The sequence below is a fragment of the Setaria italica genome, chromosome I, assembly GCF_000263155.2.
Source record: "Setaria italica strain Yugu1 chromosome I, Setaria_italica_v2.0, whole genome shotgun sequence".
Lineage (NCBI taxonomy): Eukaryota > Viridiplantae > Streptophyta > Magnoliopsida > Poales > Poaceae > Setaria > Setaria italica.
In genome coordinates, this window is record NC_028450.1 from 11,425,032 (window position 1) to 11,445,969 (window position 20,938).

A 20,938-nucleotide genomic window follows, 5' to 3' on the forward strand; every position below is an offset into this window, starting at 1 on the left:
TGCATGCGGTGCGCAGGCAAAAAGAAGCAAGGTGCACGTGAAAGAAAAAGGGAGGAAGGGATAAATAAAAAGAAAGAGGAAGGGAGAAAAGAAAAGAGAAAAAAAGGGAAATAAGGAATTGAAGAAAAAGAGAGAAAAGAAAGGGAAAAGGAGAAGGAAAATGAGAAGAAGAAAGTAGAGAAGCGGCGGCGATTGCGGGAACGGTCGCGGGCACGCGCGGTGGTCTTCCGTCCAACACGCGGCGTGACTCGCGGAGAGATACAAGGGGAACACGGATAGACGGCGGTCAGCTTCGGTGCCAGGACGGCGAACTTGCCGGGAAGACTGCATTTTAGATAGCTCAAGCAGTGAAAGATTTTGAAATCGATTTTTAGCGAGTGATTTTGGTTGGTGAATTTTACGGACGTTACAAAATGCGATCAAACACTTTAATTGGATCAAGATGGCAGTCTGTTGGGTTTCACCCGATACAACCACGTATTTGAGATCAAAATAAGCATACAAATACTCATACGAAGACGAGCCCCAGAGATTACAACAATCCAGATGAAAACATCACCGAGGTCCATATTTATTTATTACAAACCAAGTTCAAATTCATAAAGTGGTTCAGAGTTCAAGTGCAGTGGAAAGAAATGATAATCTAACGACGATACATGACATCATGGTGAAGCTGTCCATGACATCACTCACCACGGTCCTCGCCCGCCGAGGACGTGTCCCACTCAACCGTCCATCCCGGAGGGAGCTGGTATGGTCAATTCACACTAGCAACCATTTTATCAATTTCATTACCTGAAAACAAAGCCACAAGCAAGATTGAGTATACTAATACTCCGCAAGACTTACCCGACGGGTGGTATCTAATCCACCGACTCCTAGACATGCCAGGCTTTTTGGCTGAGGCGTTGTTTTGCCAAAAGCTTCTAAAGTGGGTCCTTGCTTTCAAGTTCTAGCATCAAATTCTAGTTGATTAACCATTCTAGATAAGCATCTATTCTAAGCAAGCATGGTAGAAAAGGCAATTTAATCAAGCCTCAATATTAAGCATCATCCTTGTTCATATTTTTACTCAATGCAGCATAGTGGTCAAGCAGTCTCAATAATTGCAAGAAACAGATGATTCGAATCGAATTTCTTAACTTTGCAAGGTAGACCTAAACACACGACATGTGCGTACCGCGATGGGTCCACACATTACCAACAGTTTCCATCAATCCCCGATGCGTGTCCAGGGCCCACTTCCCTTGGATACAAGGCCCCATCGGTCCTTGGAATGACACCGTGCCGTGACCACACTTGTACGCACATGATGCACCAAGGGAACCGTTTCCAGAGAGATAGGGGAAAAAGTCCATACCCTGGTTCAATCAGGTACTAGGCTTACCGATTACCATATTCTCAGCATGTGTTTATTACATTCAAAAACTTGACCATGAACACCAACACGTTTCAACCTTAGCAATTTCCTCTATACAGATGAGGCATCAATAAATTCAGGCACATCACACAAAGCCCCGCCCGTCGACCTTATGATTCCAACATAAGTAAACAGGCAACTCTTATATCTCGCGAGTGACAGGAAATCACTCGACTTTTATCGTGTCCCTATTTAGCATAGCAACTAAGCGACCTAACATGCTAGTATTCAAAACATGGGTACTAGGAGCATGTAACTAGGGTTTCAATACAACTCCTATGGACTTAATGCACACACATAAGTAATAAGAATATTGTATAAATTTGGAAACCAGGGTTATGCTTCAAGGCTTGCCTTCCTGCCCTGAATCAGCCTTGGGCTCTTCCGAACTTTGGTTTGGGCCTTGGTTTGCCTCGATCACATTCAGCTCACCCTCCTGCTGTCCTTCTTCGCGTTCCGGGATGAGCTCGTACGTTCCATCGATGGGGTTAGCTTCTACACGAGATGCATATGCATAAGATTTCTTTTATAATTTTTCGTGATGTAGGTTTTATTTTGTTAACCATTACAAAAACATGGGGTGTATTTTGGCCATATTCACCTAGACAAGTTTATAAACATTTCTTTTCTTTTGGCCACATTCACCTAGACAAGTTTATAAATATTTCTTTTCTTCACAAAACACGATTGGTTGGAAAGAAAATATAGATTTTATTTTGATGGTGATTGTGTACACATATAAATTCTTAGAAATTTGTTATTCAAAAGACAACATGTTGTGCTATTTTTGTACTGTTTAGCAAACTTTTTAGGGATGATCATGCTACTGATGAATTGCATAAATAATCATTTGTGAGCCTACAAATCCTAGTAGCAATTATCTTTACTAAATAAACTGGCTTTCAATATGAATAAATGTTCAGGAAGCTTGTGCTAATATATGAACATGAATGATTTACAGGAGCTTTCCCCCTACACAAGAAATCTACTGTAAAAATTTAAGATGGATTTGACTACTACAAAATTTACTAAAAATCAAACATGGTTACACCGCACATATGAAGAATGATTTATAACTAGAGTTCTATCATCAATTTAGTTCTACAAGCTCTATAAAATGGTTTTCAACACAATCAAATACTATTATGAATTTATCAGAATTTTATGAGTACAAAAACTATTTGTTCCACAATAAGGAGATTAAACAACATGTATTTTGATAAGCAACAAAAACACATATTTCACAAGGACAAATATTTTTACTAGTTAGATATGAGTATTAAGAAGTAACAAAATTTATTTCGTATTTTTATCATTTTTCTATGATTTTATATGGATTTCCAAAATTTCAGCCATTTCAACTAAAACTAAACCCGAAAAAGGAAAAATAGTTTTTGCAAGAAAACCCTCTGAAACACTTTTTCCCAACAGATATGCCCTTCCTTTTATGAACTAACCCCTGACTTTTGCACTAAGGACCCTGAAACTAAAACTTAGATTGCAATTGGGTCCTTGACCGGCCTGCGGCTTGGGGAGCTTGATTCCGGCGTTGTGGGGCCGCTAGGTCATGGGCTAGGGGCATGAGGGCGACGATGGACTCACCAGCGACCGGTTTGGTGTAGGACTTGGGGTCGGAGGAGGGCCGGTGACAGCTCACGGCGGAGCAGTGGCGATGCGGCCGCTTCAGCTTTGGCTTCGGCTCCAGTGACGGTGGCGACGGTGGTGGAGGTTTGTTGGGCTGGGCAGGTGGAGTGGTGGTAGGGGAAGGCGCTCGTGCGCTTGGGTGGCGATGGGGATGGCCGGGAGAGGGTGCTCGTCATGCGACGGCAATGGCGGAGCAGCGGGGGTGCGTGCGGCCGACGAGGTATGGGCACGGGGCGGTGAAGGGGAAGGGGAGGGGCGAGGCGTCAAGCCGGAGCTCGCAACTCACTAGCATGGCGGGGCGTTGGCCGAGCTCGCGGGGAGTGGGCGAGCTGCTGCGCACGCATGTGCAGTCGCCTCACTGCTGGCCATTGGCTTGGCGCGGCGCGGCGGTAGGAATCTTGCGCCATGTGGCGACGGCGAGCACGTTGCGAACGTGGTGACCACACCCAGGGCGCGTCGCGTGCGCGTGGCGTGCGAAGGGGCCTATCTTGAACTTGTATTTTCTCACAAATTTTGAACTACATGTTTGAATCTCGAAATATAAAAGTTGGAGGACAAAGTATAGGCTACAACTTTTGTAAAAGCCAACATATAAAAAACTTGATGAATTTGGAGATAAACTTGGGAGAAGTTTGGTGGAATGCCGACCAAAACTGGTTTTGAAAATGATTTGATTTTCGACCGAACTTCAACTCAGTTTTTGAACACCTTCCACTCAAAATCAAGGAAAGTGCCAATTATTAAAGGTGCTCAATTTGAAGAGATCTATCACTTTTATATTGGCCAAAAATTGAGTTCTTATATAAATGTTATTTTTATTTACTTCCCAAGTGCATCATTACAAGGGTGTTTAACACTTAACCATTTTGATTTTTCTTTCATTTATTTCTTAATTTCTCTTGATTTGGCTCTTAATTACTTAAGATGTCACAACTGCATTATTATAAATTGGAGTTGGTGCATCTAAACTCCAATGGGATCTTCCATACTGCAATCTTCGCTTATTTTTGTGAAGCCTTTTTGGGGATCAAGCCGCACTTTCAATTATTCCGGAAGTTTTTCTGTGTGAAGCCACACCCTCAAAAGATCATACTCTCTTGGTTGGAGGCACTGGGATCCAGATGCAGGATGTAGCAAGCGGCCAGTATCTGGATTACAAGTTGATAGACTCCAATGTCGGGTGGAAGGAAAAGTGGTGCTACATTGGCAACCATGATCCAAAGCTGACAGGGCATGGCCTCTCATGGAACAATTGCTGGCTTGATGAACCAAACCATGGAGATTGCCTCCAACTACCCGAGCTAATGGGTAGAATAGCGCAGTCAAAACAAGAGGGCCTTATTGGAATCGGAGTGGTGTTCAGCTTTATGAAGCGACACATCCAGCAGCAGAGGTGTCACTATGACTATCAATACACCGGCCTGGATGATCTTGCCAGATTCTCTCCGGAAGAGATTAACACTGATGAAGTTATGGCGAAGCTCAAATGAATGTTCAAAAATGTGGGAGAGAACCCCACTATTGTGCGGGAATTCTGTACCACCAACCCGCCAAAGCCTGCAAGTACCCGTGGCCGTAGCCCCCTGAGTACTTATTTGAAGTTGTTGGGTTTGCTAACTTGTCTTGCAGGAAGATGTTGCTTTGTACTTCTCCGCTCCTCCTCCTCCTGGATCTGAAGATGCTTGTGAAGCTGCCCCTCACGTGTTTACACGTGAATTTATGAGAGGTGATGATCAGGTGATGCCGTGGAAAAATATGAAGTCGAGGCCTGACCATTTGTGAAGGTTGGATCGTCCTCCGGGTCGAAGAAGCGCTAGGCTACACATGAGCTTGAAGCCACGATCCCTTCACCATCAAAGAAGAAACAGACCATTGTTGCAAAATGGATCGTGAAGAAATCCATCACTGTGGATAATATGTCCCCCCAAGGTAATCACCTATGAGGAATGACAAGGTTCTGAGTAATCATATACTTCCAAAAGGTGTCTCCAATGTCACCACCATGTCTAATTTAGATGATACTGGTGATTTGTAGGCAATCGAGCTGGCGATGGTCGCGGAGAAGGCAGCTGCTTTGGCTGCTCAAGATAGGTCGCCGGTGAACATTGAAGTCATTAAGATTGATGATGGTCCGTCATCTCAAGGTACTGCTAATGACCATTCAACTGGTCAAATGGCGGACCCTGTCGGTGCAAAAAAACAACTCAAAGACCAGAGAGAGTACCACAGGCTGGTCAAGTTCGCATTGTAGAGGAGCAGACTATGCCCAAGGTACCCTTCCCGAGCATCAAGCCCTTGCGCTTAACGGGAGAGCCCAAGTTGAAGTTGAAAAGATCGTCCAGGTAATTCTAGTTCTCTTATGACTACTTATTGTATCGCGTTGTCTTCGCTACTCAACTTTATAAGTTCTTGGAATTACCTCGAACATGGAATTGTCGAAGCCTGACGAAAAATCAAGTACTAATGGCCTTAGCCCCTCAGCAAAAGATCTTGCCCCGGTGCTGCCAACCCTCATGCCTCAAGAGCAACCTGAAGGGACAACGACTACTTCGAGTGCAGTAGCCAATGTGGCTACGTTGATGCACAAGGTAGTCAAGTCGGTGGCAAATGTAGAAGTGCCAGCCCCCGAGCCATTGCCCAAGGGCCCAATGACTACTCCTGGCGTCATGGCCTCTCCTATAGCCCTCGAGCTAGTTGTAGAAATTGAAACAACATTAGCTCTAGAAGCCGCCATCGACAGAAGCTGCCACGGCTGAGCCATCAAGTAGTCATGCCTTGGTGTCGCAAGGAGAATTCCATGCAGAATCTAGAGCTAAGAAGGAAATCCGTCTGGAAGATATCCAATTGATTGATGACCTATTGCTAAACCGGAGATGGTGTCACTGATGATGGAGTCGAATCGTCGCCTCGGCAACTATATGAAGGTATATCCTCCTGCCCTTGTCTCATTGGATATAATTAATAAATTTGTGCTCATGAATTGACACGAGTACTGATTTTGTGCTGTAGGACATCATTGAGCGCTCCCGCCGCAAGTCACATATGCCTGCTACACAAGGCACCACCCAGGACTTCGCGACAGCACGTGCGGCTGCACCAGGACATCCGCCTTGCGATGTTACCCCTCCGGAGCCCTTCACCTACGACCAGTACCAGACCAGAGCAGCGCAGACCAGTTCTTTCCCTTCTCCTCCCTCACTTCCTCCTCCTCTTCCTCCCTCCCTTCCTCTTCTCTCGGTCTGGCTCTAGCTCTCAATCTGGGAAAGAACTGGGCGAGAGCCTGGGGCAGCCGCGCGCCTCCTTTTATAGGCACTATTAGAAAACGTGAATTTACTACCGGTTGGGAACCCCCCCTTTAGTACCGGTTGGCCAACTGGTACTAGCCAATCAGTACTAGAAGGGTACCCTCTAGGGTATTAAAAAATAAAAAAAAATCAAAATCCCCCTGGCCCCACCCCTCCCCGCCGCCGGCCCCTCCACCCCCGCTGCCGGCTCTGGCTCCGGCCTCCTCCTCCTCCCGACCCCTTCCACCTCCACTCGTTCCTATCGCCGCCGTTGCCATCCCGCCGCCGCCTCCTCCTCCTCCACCCTCCCCACGCTGGCCCCCTCTAGCCCCGCCTCCTCCTCCTCCTCCCAGCCCCCTCCACCTCCACTCGCCCCCGACGTCGCCGCCATCCCGCCGCTGCATCCTGCAGATCCAGAGAGAGAGGGGGGGCGTGCATCCTGCCGCCGCACACCATCCCGCCGCCACCGCCGTACCACCAAGCCGCCGCTGCCATGCCTTTCCCCGCCGGCGCTCCTCAACCCAGGCACAAGGTGAGGGGCGACCGGAGGGGGAGGTGTGGGGAGGGCGAGGGAGAGGGCGAGTTAGAGAGAGGGAGGAAGCCGGTTGCCAATGGAGAAGAAGAGCTGGAGGGAGAGGGGCGGCGTCGGTGGAGAAGAGGAGCGGGAGGAAGAAGAAGGAGCGAGAGAGAAGAGGGTGATGTGTTGTGCAGAAAAGAGGAGAGAAGAATGGAGAAGAGAAGGAGGAAGGGATCGGAGGAGATAAGGCACTACGATGTGCTGTGCGGTGGCAGGAGAGAGAGGAAGATAGCTAAAAAATTCTATGTCCTCGAGACAGGCGCGAGAGAAGCCTCTAGTACCGGTCGGTAAACCCGTCCGGTACTAAAAGGTGGAGCTACCATCCGGTACTAGAGGGCTTCCGGGGGCTCCTAACTTTGGAACCAGTATTAGTACCAGATCCAAAAACAATCGATACTTAGACTAGATCCAAAAACAATCGATACTTAGACTAAGGATGAAAGGTTATTTTTCTTGTAGTGAGGGGGAAGCCCCGCTGGCTCATATGGCGAACTAGATCCCTTCCGCCAATTCAAACGGTGGCCCGCCAATTCCGCCAAATCACGCAGCCGAAGAGCCTCGACCCCCGTGCCATTGCATCCCATAGGCGGCTCGCCGGACGGGGAGGGAGGGCGGTAAGATGTATGGGGGACCTACCGTTGTTTCACCCAGCGGTAGGTCCCCTTACCGCCGTTTCAACCGGCGATGCTCCTTTACCGCCGTTTCGTACAGTGACATAGCTCTATTTCTGCAAAATTGTAAAAAGTATATAAAAAAAACTTCTCTTTAAGCGGCCCGCCTCAATCGACAGTGCACTACCCACGGACACACACAAAGCCTGACAACATCCTATCTTTTGGTAGATGCACGGCCCAATACCACTAGCAGCCCAACCCAATCCCGGAAGAAGAAACAAAAGAAAGGACCAGCTCGCCGGTCGGCCGGCATGGCGCAGCGCAGATGGGCAAAGGCGGCGGCCGACCGATCGCTCGGGCGAGCGAGCCCTCCTCGCGTCTCTGGAAGCTTCCTTCAAGTTGCGGCCTCCCTCTCACCCGGCTCCATTAAAACCCCCTCCTAAACCCTAGCCGCCACCCAAGACAACCCCGCCCGCGCCGCATTTTCCTCCCCCAATTCACAGCCCAGATGGCCATGCACCGCGCCGCCGCGCTCGCCCTCCGCCGCCTCGCCGCCACCGCGGCGGCGGCCTCTCCGAGCCCGGTGCTCCTCCTCGCCCCTCTCCGGCCGGCGGCGGCGGCGGCCGCTACCAACACCAGATTTCTTCTGCAGCTCACTAGCACGACGGGCGGGGCCGCAGCGGCGGCGGCTTTATTCGCCCGGCGCGGGTACGCGGCACGCGGCGGCGCGGGCCGGAAGGCGGCCGTGACGGTGAGCGAGGACGAGGAGGATGAGGAAGAGGAGTTCGAGGCCATGGGCAGCGACGGGGAGTTCGAAGATGACTTCGACGACGAGGACCTCGACGAATTCGACGATGAGGATGAGGACGAGGACGAGGACGACGCCGCGCCCAAGCGCGGGAGGCGCTAAGCTGCAGAGCTCGGCTCGGTGCTCTCCTTGTTGTGCTCGTTTTGATTTCTTTCCTCCCGCTGAGATAGAGAAGAAAAACACAAGAAAGAACAGGCTTTAGAAAGTCAAACGGATCAATGGATCGGCGTTCATGCGCTTGTTGTAATCTCCTTTCTTGATTGGGTTAAACAGATTTGGTCAGTTTTGTCGTGTCACATTGGAAAATTGTATTACATTGAAGAACATAATTATACAAACTCCAATCTTGGAGTACTGTACTTCGTGATTGTCGCTTAACTTTGCGTCTTTTTGGGTAATAATCGGCATCGTGGTTGCAGGCTTGCAGCTTATCTCGGTGATCTGCGCTCCCAACTTAGGATACGAGGTGCTAAACTTTAAACTTTAGGAGGGTTATATTGGATGTTCGGATGCTAATTAGGAGGACTAAACATGAGCTAATTATAAAACTAACTGCAGAACTCCTATACTAATTCGCGAGACGAATCTATTAAGCCTAATGAAGTAAAATCCATATACTAATTCGCGAGATGAATCTATTAAACCTAATTAATCCATTATTAGTAAATGGTTACTAAAGTTTAGAAGGGTGTGTCCAACCCTTTGAAAACATAGTTAACCTTTGATCAGGTAACTCTGTTGTCTCTGCAGGTTACAGGCGCAGAGTACATACAAGTTCAGAGTTAGGCGCCACACCAAAACAAATCACCTGCGGCGACTTCACGGCCGACTTCAGTTAACTGACGTCTCTACGCTGCAAAATGGATTCCAGCACTACAATTTAATGGCAGTCTTCATTTTTTTTAATGGGCTGGCTAAATGGGAATTGTCTGAAACACCTTAGTTTCTTTCCTGTCCGTAAAATTTCTTTCTACTTGTCAAAACAGGAAAACTCTCCCAGAATAATAATAAAAAGAAGCTGTAAAAAGAAACAAATTTTCTTGAAACGGAAAAAGAAACAAATTTGAGTTCAATGTTCTTTGTTTTAAAGTCTTTTTGAGATCATAATGCATCTTTTTAAGCAATCGCAGCATGGCATCATGGATGGCTTGCAATTCATAAAGACCATATGACCATGTTCATGTACACGAGTGGCCTTGATGAGACAGAGGAGGACATACATGGGCGAATCCTTGCATCAATGTCAGGAGCCGGTGGGAGTGGTAGACTGTTAGTACGTACGTGGTGCTATGTTTGATGCATTAAGCTCTATTTTCCTCATGTTTATGTGGATTATTTGGTGCATTTGGACCTATTTTTTGTTTGAATTCCAGACCTTCATTTGAATTTTTGAATCATGGATTGAAATGTTGTTGAATCCTGGTGCACTGCGAGTACATAGAAATACATGGGCCGACTAAGGATTAGTCTGGGCCTGCAGTGACGTTTGTCGCTTGGCTGGGCTTTGGTGCTGAGCCCAGCATGCTAGAAGTTTAGCGGGCTACTGAGGTGTTCTATCCGGTACAGCGGCGGTGTTGTCTCTGGAAACAAAAACAAGACAGAAAGAATGGAAACATAGATCTCGAAAAGAAAGAAAGAAAGAAAGAGTGGAAACATTTGAAGCATGAAGCTGCCGCAAAAAATCAAGTTACTGTATTTTGTTGGAGTCTTGCACCGAACACAATACCTACAGCTAGTGTGCTGAAAAGTAGAAATCTAGCAACTACAGCTGAGTGCAAAATTTGTGGTGCAGATGAGGATACATGGTGTGTTTCAGTGTTTGGGCTTTGGTGGATGAGAAGGTATCAGAATTGAGCCAATTTGTGTATTTCTGATCCAAAATACTGGGTTCTGTTTATGTGCTGTAACCTTTCCTAAAGCTGTTGGGATACGAATCCTTATTACTTATTGGGCTATATGGCAAAGCTATCCATGAAGGTGTCTTTCAGAGCCCCTTTTCCATAACGTCAATGCCTCAATGGTTACTTACAAGAATCGGAGTTTGTTGAGAGGCAAGAAGTTGAACAAAAAATAGGGAACCAAAACCAAGAAACCAGCGTTTAGATAGCGGTGCGTTTGATCAAGCAAGATCCAAATGCACTATTGCTATCTTCTTGGGAATAATGGAGAACTTGTTGCAGCCACTACTATGACTGTTCCGAATAATGTAACTGATCCTGAATCATTGGAAGCAATGGCTTGCTCGGAAGCACTCGCTGTTGCTGAAGATTATTGCAGCATCAGGAAAATGATAGTAGCACGAGATTGTTTTAATGCTGTCAAGAATATCATGAGGTGTCACAAATCTTTTGAACGTGCCTTTGGCCGGCATGCCCAGAGATGTCGCTTCCGATTGTTTTCACAGTATCGCACACCCTTTCCAACTATCCTGAATAATTCAGAGCCTCTCGTATTTTGGCAAACGTCTCCATCTGGTATTCTGGTCGTCACGGCGTACGAGGCACCGAGCCATAGGGCTACGCGGAAGACGGGCACTCTACTATTCTCCCGTTGCGCTTCTGGTTCACATGTTCTCGAGGTCGATCAACGATTCATTTGGGGGGAGATAAAAAAAAAAATCCTCTATATCCCTTTGACTTCGTTACGTGGACGTCAGGGGATCTGGTTGCGCGACGTGGCTCCCTCCCCGCTGCGCAAACTCCCAGGAAAACTTCATCGCAAACAGTTTTCGCAGCCTCGCCCACCACCGCTCGACACTATTCCCCACCAAAAATTGCTTCAAAAAAAAAATTGCTTCAAAAACTACGCCCCACCAAAAATTCGAATTCCACACCTTCCCTTCCCTCGCAGCTCGCGGCCCCAGCCATGGCGGCGGCCTCCGCTCTGCAGCCCGATCGCCACCTCCTCCTCCTGGCCGGCCGCCACCGGCCCCTCCTCCGCGTCCTCCCGCCACGCGCGCCCCTCCGGCGGCCGCGCTGGCGCGTAGCCGGGAGGGTGGTGCCGTCCGGCGACGGCGCGGGCGTGGGAGCTGGCCTCGCGAGCACCGTGGAGGTGGAGGCGGAGGCGCTGCCGGTCCTGATGCCGGTGGTGGTGGAGGAGCTGGGAGGGTGGGGAGGCGGGGAGGGGCAGGAGGAGGACAAGGAGGAGGCGGGCGGGGCTGCGAGGCGGCCGTCGTGGTGGGAGGGGTTGCCCGAGCGCTACAAGCTCATCGGCGCCACCTCCCTCGCCTTCGCCATCTGTAACATGGACAAGGTACGAGCGTACGAGTGCTGGATCGTGAGCAAGTCTTAGCAGCTACTAGATGCTCGTGGGGAATTTGGGATCAATTGAGTTTGCATAATTAACAAGCATGATGGTAAATCTTACAATTACAAGTGCTACGGTAGTGCCTTTTCTTAAAAGACGCACACATTTCCAATCAAATCAAAAGGTGCAGGTTATTATAATCAATTATCTCATTCTCTTGCATGGCATTTTTTTTTTTGATAAGACAAAATGTTACAAAATCTTATATGGATGGCCCATCCTTTATTCTCGCCAGGACCTTATGTTAATCACAAAATATTCATGTTTCTCAGGTTAACTTGAGTGTTGCAATCATTCCAATGGCACATCAGTATGGTTGGGACTCATCAACTGCTGGCTTAGTTCAGTCCTCATTCTTCTTGGGTTTTGCATTGAGTCAACTACCAGGAGGATGGCTGGCAAAATTGTTTGGCGGAAGGTTAGTTGTCGTTTGTCCCCCCGGGGGGCACCACAAGCTTCTCTTTTTTTCCAAGTAGGCTAATTGCAAAACAACACTAATACAAAGTGTTTAATGCTAGTGTATGACTCATGGGCTTATAATTGCAAAATGACAGTATGGAATACAAAGTGCTTAATACAAGACCTATTTATTTCTTTTAACCCTTTCAAGATTTTAAATACTTTATATACTGTTATGATTATAATTTTCAGTTGAATTCTACTAGCCACAAGAATTTAAATTCAACAGAAGAGGAGATTAGTTGTTGAAAAATTAAAAGATCAATTTACAAACTTCTAGTCATGACCCTGATTAAAAACTCCTAACATCATGACCCTGATTTATCACTCTTGCATATCTCAAAGGTCTTTCTGTAGTTGGATCTCATGTCCTTTCTCATTATCTTATTTTACCACTACAGCACACAACATCTATTTATCTACTGTCGCATTGTACTCATTTAATACTGATGTTTTTGTGCTGATTGTAGGAAAGTGCTTGTGGCCGGTATTGTGGCATGGTCATTGGCCATTTCTATTATTCCTTTTGTAGCAGGGTTTCTGCCAGGACTTGTGTTGTCAAGGATTCTGGTAACCTTTGCTCACTAAAACTCTCTCTTTGAGACTTAATGTATGATTAAAAATGTTGCGGTGCTTTATTCCATTATTAAATTCGTCAGAATTTTTCTAGCATGCTTGATATTCTTTCTTTATTTATATTATTTATCTTAAGATGCCAAATCTCTATGGAACCATCCCTTGATATGACAGACTGGGGTTTGTCTTTAGTAACATAGTCTGACATTTGTGTGGATTTTGGAGCGGAGGCAGTCCCTAGATTTGTTACTACGCTTTAGGAGAAACCAAGTTATGTGTGAAGAACCTAATTTAATGCACATGTGTGTGTGTTCGTATATTATTTAACAAATTAAATTTCCAGAAGTGTCAGAAATCATACAGTCGGTACTAAAAAGTGAGATCCAAATGTAAATGCATTTCTCCTGCTGTAGTTGTGCTAATAATTGGCAAACAGAAAGGTTTATCACTTTTATCTACTTGCATCTTACCATGTTGCCTGTGTTGCTATGCTAGGTAGGTATTGGAGAAGGTCTCTCACCATCATCTGCTGCAGATTTAATTGCTAGGCAAGAGTTTCCTTAGAATCAGTTATACTGTTTTCATATGCTACTTTGGTTCGTTATTATTACATATATTTAGTGGACTTTCCTTGTGAACTTATAACTGTTTGTGTCAAATTCATTCTCTAGATAATGGTGAATATTTTGGTTATAAGTTCAAGAACAATGTAGGCAGCTACTATATGGTTATTTTTTTAATCCCTCCATCTTTGGATGATGAATTCTTCCATAGCTACTCGTGCAGAATAATTGGTGGTGGCTATATTTATATTTGTTACAAACTTCCTGCAAATGCTATTATTATACGCAATAGTTCATACAACATGCATTATAGCATTTTGCAATACTAGTTTGGAACTTCTGACCATCATTGTCACTCACATGCAGGTTCATTCCCTTGCAAGAACGATCAAGAGCAGTTTCCGTTGTTTATGATGGTTCAAGCTTTGGAAGTGTTTTAGGGTATGTTTTCTCAAGTATTTTATAGGTGAATATGCTCATGTTCCTATTTGCTACATTTCGCATGCTTGTAGAACTAAAAATAAATTGGATTTCAATCTGAATTCATCTCTAAACAGATCTTTGCATATTTCCTGAGATACAACTGCTGATCATAAATATAATTAAGTCCATTTAGGATTGTCAGCCAAACCTTTCTAGCTTTGACCATCATCTTAACACACTAGATGTTATATGAGACAGAGAGCATTAAATTGACATTACTAGATTCTACATGAAAAATGCTTTCATAATATAACTCTTCGCAATTAAATATTTCATTTCTATAGACATTGTAGGTGCTGGGCATCTAACTCGTTATGCACTTGGATGTATACATAGAAGAATGCAGTGTGAGAAATACTTAGAAAGAAAATGCTTTTCTGGTGAACTGCTTTCAGCTGTTCTGTTGGTTTCACCTTTTCGCTATTCATCATGGGTTAGTTACTTTGGTATCCTAATTCCTAAGCATGATGCTCAACTCGATTGTCTTATTTGTCATCTTAAATTTTGATACCACCCAAGATTACCTTAGTAACCAGATGCAACTTGTTTCTTACATATCAGAGGAAATTGCCTTACATTTTGTCTGTGCGACCCTGCAGCTTGAAGTTATAGCAACAGTGTTGCTATGAAGATAACTTTTTGCATATTCTATTATATTACAGACTTCTGTTTGCCCCTCCCATCATTCAGAACCTTGGATGGGAATCCGCCTTTTACATACTTGGCCTTCTTGGGATTATTTGGTAAGAAGATATTTCTAATAAGTAAATAGTAGATAATCTATTATAGCTTAACTTTATTTTCTGTTTTGTCCACAGGTGTCTAGGGTTTGAATCTCTTAAAGAACAAAAGTTAGGTGAAAATGAAGGCACACTAAGTAAGTTCTGATCTTTCTTTCTGATCTCAGTCACCATGATGTAAACTTTGTTCGAGAAAAAAATTTACCATGATGTAAACTTTCCCTTATAAATCACTATGGTAATTAATTCTATTGATATCTTCTCTGCAATTATAACTGTATTTTCTTATGCAATAAAGCCAACTAGGGCATGAAGATTTAGGTGGAGTCATGGTATAACCTTACTATCATCATTCACATGTGAATAGTTGGTTTCTTTCTTGGGAATGTACCATATAACTAGCGCATAGCATTCTATACCTGTAAGGACATTAACCATCTTGTTAGAGCAGTAAAGTAACTTGATTTTGTTTTTCCAGAAACAGTCGATAGTTGTCCCTATAATCACTATCTAACAGCTTTTGTTGAAAGGACTAAAAGGAGAAGGTTTATGTAGATAAGGGTTAAGGACACAATTTACAAACTTACCTTTTCGTTCTTGTTCTTATGAAGCGAATAGGATTCAGAGTTGAAAATTATACTGTTGATCTGTTGCATGAAGAACTACCTCCTCAAAGCTCCATGTGTCAAGTTGATTTGACGCACTAATAATGATGGTTCACATGAGTATACCTCATCTAGTTTGCGGTGTATTTTTACCTTCCTTTTAAAATTATTTATAGTGAGTATGGAATATCCTCAGTATTGAGTAATCATTGAGCTAGATTGTGTCTACATTCTCTTCTTGAAACTTCTTTTTTCTAACTATCACCTTTGCTCAGATAATTCATTAAAACAACGCAGACGTTTCCTGTACTATGCAGATTTGGGTCCAAGTTCTGCTGGATCTGATGGCCTTATCTCATCAGCCGTTTCTTCAAAATCATCAAACTCGTCATTGGAAGATACGCAAAATTCACTTAAGGTTGTCTTCTAGATACAGAGATCGCACAAGAAACTTGCTATCAGTTTTTCACACTGATGAAACTTGAAATGTTCTGAATTTTGAAGTGAAGGAAGAACCAATATGATCTAATGTGTAGTTTGAGTTATTCACAAAATAAAGTATGCAGTAAATACTAACTACCATTTTTATTTGTCTGAATGGATTTCATCATTTTGTTTACATATCTTTCTTTGGTCATCTCACTTACAAGAAATGTTGGATTCTTCATAACTAGTCGACACGAGTACATTGTGCTTGCAATGAATAACTTCAACTACATGCCGTTTCTCTCTATAAATTATGTGATGCAACGCGACCATCTTAGGAAATTGGGTCTCTCACACATAATTTTCTATGCCAATAGTGATTTTCTTACATACCGGATAACATGGTCATTGCTTGTCTTGTAGGATGTGCCCTGGGGAGCATTTTTCAAAAGCAAGGCAGTGTGGGCAATGATATATGCGCACTTTTGTGGAAGCTGGGGGCATTATACGTGCTTGTCTTGGCTACCAACATTCTTTAGGTTTGACACCTTGCATTTCTTTCTCAAATTATCTTATATACTTCATGTGTCATTTTAGATAAAGTGTAAAAAATTGCTTCAGTGGATACTTTATAGTAAACATGTCTTGTAGTATCTAGCTTTTTGTAGTACTATGAATTTTCAACTCTGAATTTCCAAGTTCCATTTGCAATCTTTTAATTGTTCTAACCTTTTATTTCAAGGAGTTCCTTGCACCCGCATACACATTCTGCATGCTCATTTGATTTTCTTGAAAGTAGATCAACTCCCGTTGAGATAGGACCAAACGTACTTATTACTGTTAAGAATAGAGGGAGATCCTCTATCCCCTATGCTCTTTATCTTGGTTATGGATGTCCTAAACAGTCTCTTCTTGAAAGCTGAAACTGAGGGCCTATTACAGCCCCTCCACTCCACTGGACAGCGCATGTCTTTATATGCTGATGATGTAGCACTCTTTATTCGGCTGGAAGAAGATGATCTGCAGCTCACTAAGAATCTGTTGTATGTTTTTGGTGTGGCTTCAGGCTTGCAAACTAACTTACATAAGAGCTGCGTAATCCCCATAGAATGTGATGGTGGTGTAATAGAGATTGTAAACAGCACCTTGCAATGTACCACCTCTTCTTTCCCTACCACATTTGGGACTACCTATCTCTGACAGGAAATTGAGAAGGTGTGACTTAATGACTTGGATTGAGAAGATAGCTGACAAGCTCCCAGGGTGGAAAGCTTCTCTCATGAATCTATCTGGTCGAGCGGTGCTAGTTCGGTTCGTCCTCACTGCAATTCCTGTTTATTTGCTGATCGCCATCAAGGTCCCTAAATGGTTCATTAAGGCCATAGATAAAATTAGAAGGGGTTTCTTGTGGAAAGGAAGAAAGGATGTGAATGGAGGATGTTGCTTGGTGGCCTGGGAGAAGGTCATGAGGCCCATGGATCTGGGAGGATTGGGAATTCACAACCTTGAATCCATGAGTTGGGCTCTACAAATGCGATGGCTATGGATTGAGAAGACCAAACCTGACCGACCATGGGGTGGGCTTGAAATACCAGTTCATTCCAATAGTCGGGCCATGTTTGCCATTTCAATTGCAACTTCTATTGGTAATGGGGAGAATACCTTATTTTGGATAGATCGTTGGCTACATGGCTGCTGCCTGGAAGAATTAGCACCAGATGTCTATAAAAGTGTTCCCTTGAGGGTGCGAAAAACTAGAACTGTGGCACAAGCGCTACAAGCGCAATCTTGGGTATCAGACATAAGAGGAGCTCTTAGTTGGCATGGACTTCATGATTATCTGGAGCTTTGGGATGCTTTGTCAAATATTATGCTAAACACTATGGAAGATCAACACCAATGGAGGTTTGAAGCTTCGGGCCATTTCACTACAAAATCAGCCTATAGAACTTTTCTGGTTGGGTCTGTTACCTTTGAACCTTGGAAGAGGCTTTGGAAAGCATGGGCGCCTAGTAAATGCAAAACCTTTGTTTGGCTGGCAATCAGGAACCGATGTTGGACATCTGATCGGCTGCAGAAAAGAGGCTTGCCTCACCCTGACCAATGCCCCTTGTGTGATCAGGAAGAGGAGACGGTCCAACACATCCTTACCACCTGCGTTTTCGCACGACAGTTTTATTTCTATATTCTGAATCCCTTGAACTTGTCTAGTTTGGTGCGTAGTCGTAGAGCTAAATCCTTGGCAGATTGGTGGAGAAGGTCTTGGAAGAAACTTCATAAACAGTATCGAAAGGGATTTAATTCCCTTGTCATCCTGGGATCATGGACCCTCTGGAAACATCGCAATGCTTGTGTCTTTGATGGTTCTGCTCCAAATCTTCGTAGAGCTCTTCAGGCCTTCATAGATGAAGCACATTTGGGGCAGGTAGCTGGAGCCAAGGGGCTTGCTGGCCTGCACCTAGAAAGGGTGGTGATCTAGAGTTTAAAACAGGGGTTTAGTCCGGTCAGGTCCTTGTGTGTTTTTTGTTGTTACGAATTTTTAGTGCCTATGGTTTACATCCCTCATCCTGGTCCAAGGTGGGGTGATGCCCTGTAATTTGGACCTTTATTCTCTCTTAATCAAAGATACGCAGCTCTCCTGCGTGTTCGAGAAAAAAAAAAGAATAGAGGATGGACGAACTGTGTACTATCAGAATACATTGCAATAGCCCAAAAGGGGAAATATATTGTACAATGGGGAAGACTTTAGACTCTTGTGAAATACCTAGACTACCCCTGACATATTACATATACTGCACTTAACAATTACAATTACTGAACTCAAGTATTATGATGAGCAGTCCACTGTTAATGTTTCTCTCATCTTCATAACTACATTTGTTCTGATATTCGATAGTATGTTCTATGCTCTAGAAATCTAGGGAAGTGATGGCTCCGATTTAATATGCTGATATCTGTTCATTACATTATGCCAAACATATATAGCACAAGTTCTGATTGTTGATTTCCCCCCTAACTCTTTCTTACAGTCAAGAGCTGAACCTGAGCTTGGCAGAAGCAGCATGGGTATGTTGACGCTTCCTTTCTTAAGTTATATTAAGACCATTCTATTGAAATCCCCAAATCCCTTCTCACTACGTTATGTTGTCTGCCTTTATTTTGCTTTGATGTCTAGCCTTTACTCCAGCCCCATGTAGACCTTTTGAATCGACAATGTTTGCTGTAGGTGTCAATCCTTCCTCCTTTGGGTTCAATGGTCGTTACATCAATTGTAGCACCTTTTGCAGACAACTTGATATCAAATGGAGTTGACACCACAAAGGTAATTCATTCACTTCTTTTGATCAGCCTTCCCTTTATGAGGTGGTTGTGTTGTGCGTGCCATTGCTGCAGATATTGTATGGTTGCTGGGTAGGTGCCATGGTTCAATTTTAGAGAAGGTAGTTGGAGACTTGGGGTATAAGAAGTAAAACTAGAGGGGCTGGCAATGCCAAATGGAAGAAAGTAGACTAGTCTCTTCCTTGCTTCATTGAATCTGACGCTGCCCCCTCTATCTATCAGAGATGTCCATAACAGCCATACGGACATGGACACCTTACTGCTAGTGGCATAGTATATACTCAAACGCAATAATATGGGCTCGATTCTTACAGTTACAGTCCCTGCTGCTTGAAGGTAACACCGAAACACAGCCACAACTTGGACTCTTAAGCTGCCCCGTCGGATGTAAAGCCTGGCAATTGTCAGGAGTGAATAATAATATAACGCTCTGTTGTAACTCAATGGTATTTTCAATCAGCTCCTAATGTAAGACATCTATTATAGGACAACTGAAAAAAGGAGTCTATTCTAATTTCTTCAGGTACGGAAAATATGTCAAACAATTTCCTTTGTGTCACCCGCGATCTTCTTGATGCTTTCCTCCATGGATCTTGGACTACCTCCCTGGGAAATAGTTGCTTTTCTTACAATTGGTCTATCACTCTCCAACTTCGCATTGTCAGGTCATGGTGTTAAGCTTACCATCACATTTCGCATTTTCGTTATGGTTCCAGGGTCTAAACCTAATATTTTTTTTGATAAACAGGGCTTTATTGTACCCATCAAGATATCTCTCGTGAATATGCTAGCATTCTCCTGGTAAGGGATCATTGTTCCGCCTTCTCGAATTCTCTTCACTTACCTTCTGGAAAAAAAAATAGACAACGGACATTCTTCCGCTTTGGTTCGTAGAAGGTAGATGGACAGTTAGCGGTGGATGCTGGCTGCATTATGTTACCCTGCACAATTTAGGTTCTATCATGAGACGAAGTTGTTGATTTGTTGCCTTTGCACTCCAGGGAATCACAACCACCATAGGCTCTGTGCCTGGAATTGTTGGCATTGCACTGACAGGCTATCTTCTGGATTCAACACATTCTTGGAGTGTATGGCATCAATCAATTTTCGTAAACTATATTTCCTTTTATGAGCCATTTCTAATACCCCGTAGCTGTATCATTTTGTCTGCAGGTATCACTCTTTGCACCTGCTATATTCTTCTACTTAACTGGTACTGCAGTATGGTTAGCGTTTGCCAGCAGTGAGCCCCAGGATTTTGCTAAGTCAGAACGGGAGTCATGACATATATATAGTTTCTCCTTCTGCACAGAAGGGGTCATTTCAGAAGGAAATTTTTTCTGTTTAGGCATAAGTATGGGGCTCTTAGGCACTGAACACATGGATATTATGTTCATTTCTTTTTTTCAGTTGTCAGATAGAAGAACAGTGCAAAAGGGCAAAACTATTCTGTAAATACGTTTAGGCATTCAATGACGTGCATATATATAGGACTTTTCTGATCATTTTTCACATTTTACACTTTGTTGGTAGGGGAGGAATATCTTTGTTATGGAGAGTTCTGCATTGGTTGTAACTTCCTGTTGTAAAACAGTGTAAATATGTAGGACACCATATGACGTCCTTGGTCAACACAATATAGAATTGTAGTATATCGAGGAGTCAATCCTCAATTTGCTTGGTAGTTGCTACTACCTACGCAGAGTCATTTTTACATGGCGCTGGGCGGTTTTTTTGATTTCTTCACAGAAACTTCCGTTTTTGTGACAGCCTGATTGCCGACGAGTGACGACAGACTCGATACTCTGCATTAGTAACTGATTGATGCAGAGAATCACTACTTTGCACAGTGAATATGCGTGGAAGCCACTTATGTCCTTTCGTACTCCTCCTTGATTGAAATTTTACGAATCATAAATATAATTGGTTCAAGTTGGGGCGTAGCAAATATGTTTATCTAGAAGTAGATCAAATACATGATTTGCTCAACCTTACTATAAACTTATATACATACTCCCTCCGTCCTAAAATATATAAGTATCCATTTAGAAAATTTTGGTGAGAAGTGATCATATTACCCCTAAGAGCAAGTAT

At 44.0% G+C, this 20,938-nt stretch overlaps 2 protein-coding genes across 2 annotated transcripts; both read left to right on the forward strand.

The window, feature by feature from the left end:
- Positions 1-7,852: 7,852 nt before the first annotated feature.
- LOC101778156 (nucleolin-like) lies at positions 7,853-8,725 on the forward strand. The gene has a single exon (XM_004952197.3). The coding sequence runs from the start codon at positions 8,048-8,050 to the stop codon at positions 8,447-8,449; it is 402 nt and encodes a 133-aa protein (XP_004952254.1). The 5' UTR covers positions 7,853-8,047; the 3' UTR covers positions 8,450-8,725.
- A 2,371-nt stretch (positions 8,726-11,096) lies between these two features.
- Positions 11,097-20,558, forward strand: LOC101779783 (probable anion transporter 5, chloroplastic). Its single transcript, XM_012842696.2, has 15 exons — positions 11,097-11,599; positions 11,926-12,071; positions 12,583-12,682; positions 13,184-13,236; positions 13,618-13,692; positions 14,397-14,477; positions 14,553-14,611; positions 15,397-15,497; positions 15,929-16,044; positions 18,535-18,571; positions 18,732-18,827; positions 19,368-19,509; positions 19,593-19,645; positions 19,846-19,932; positions 20,018-20,558. The coding sequence occupies exons 1-15, from the start codon at positions 11,213-11,215 to the stop codon at positions 20,126-20,128; spliced, it is 1,644 nt and encodes a 547-aa protein (XP_012698150.1). The 5' UTR covers positions 11,097-11,212; the 3' UTR covers positions 20,129-20,558.
- Positions 20,559-20,938: the final 380 nt, after the last annotated feature.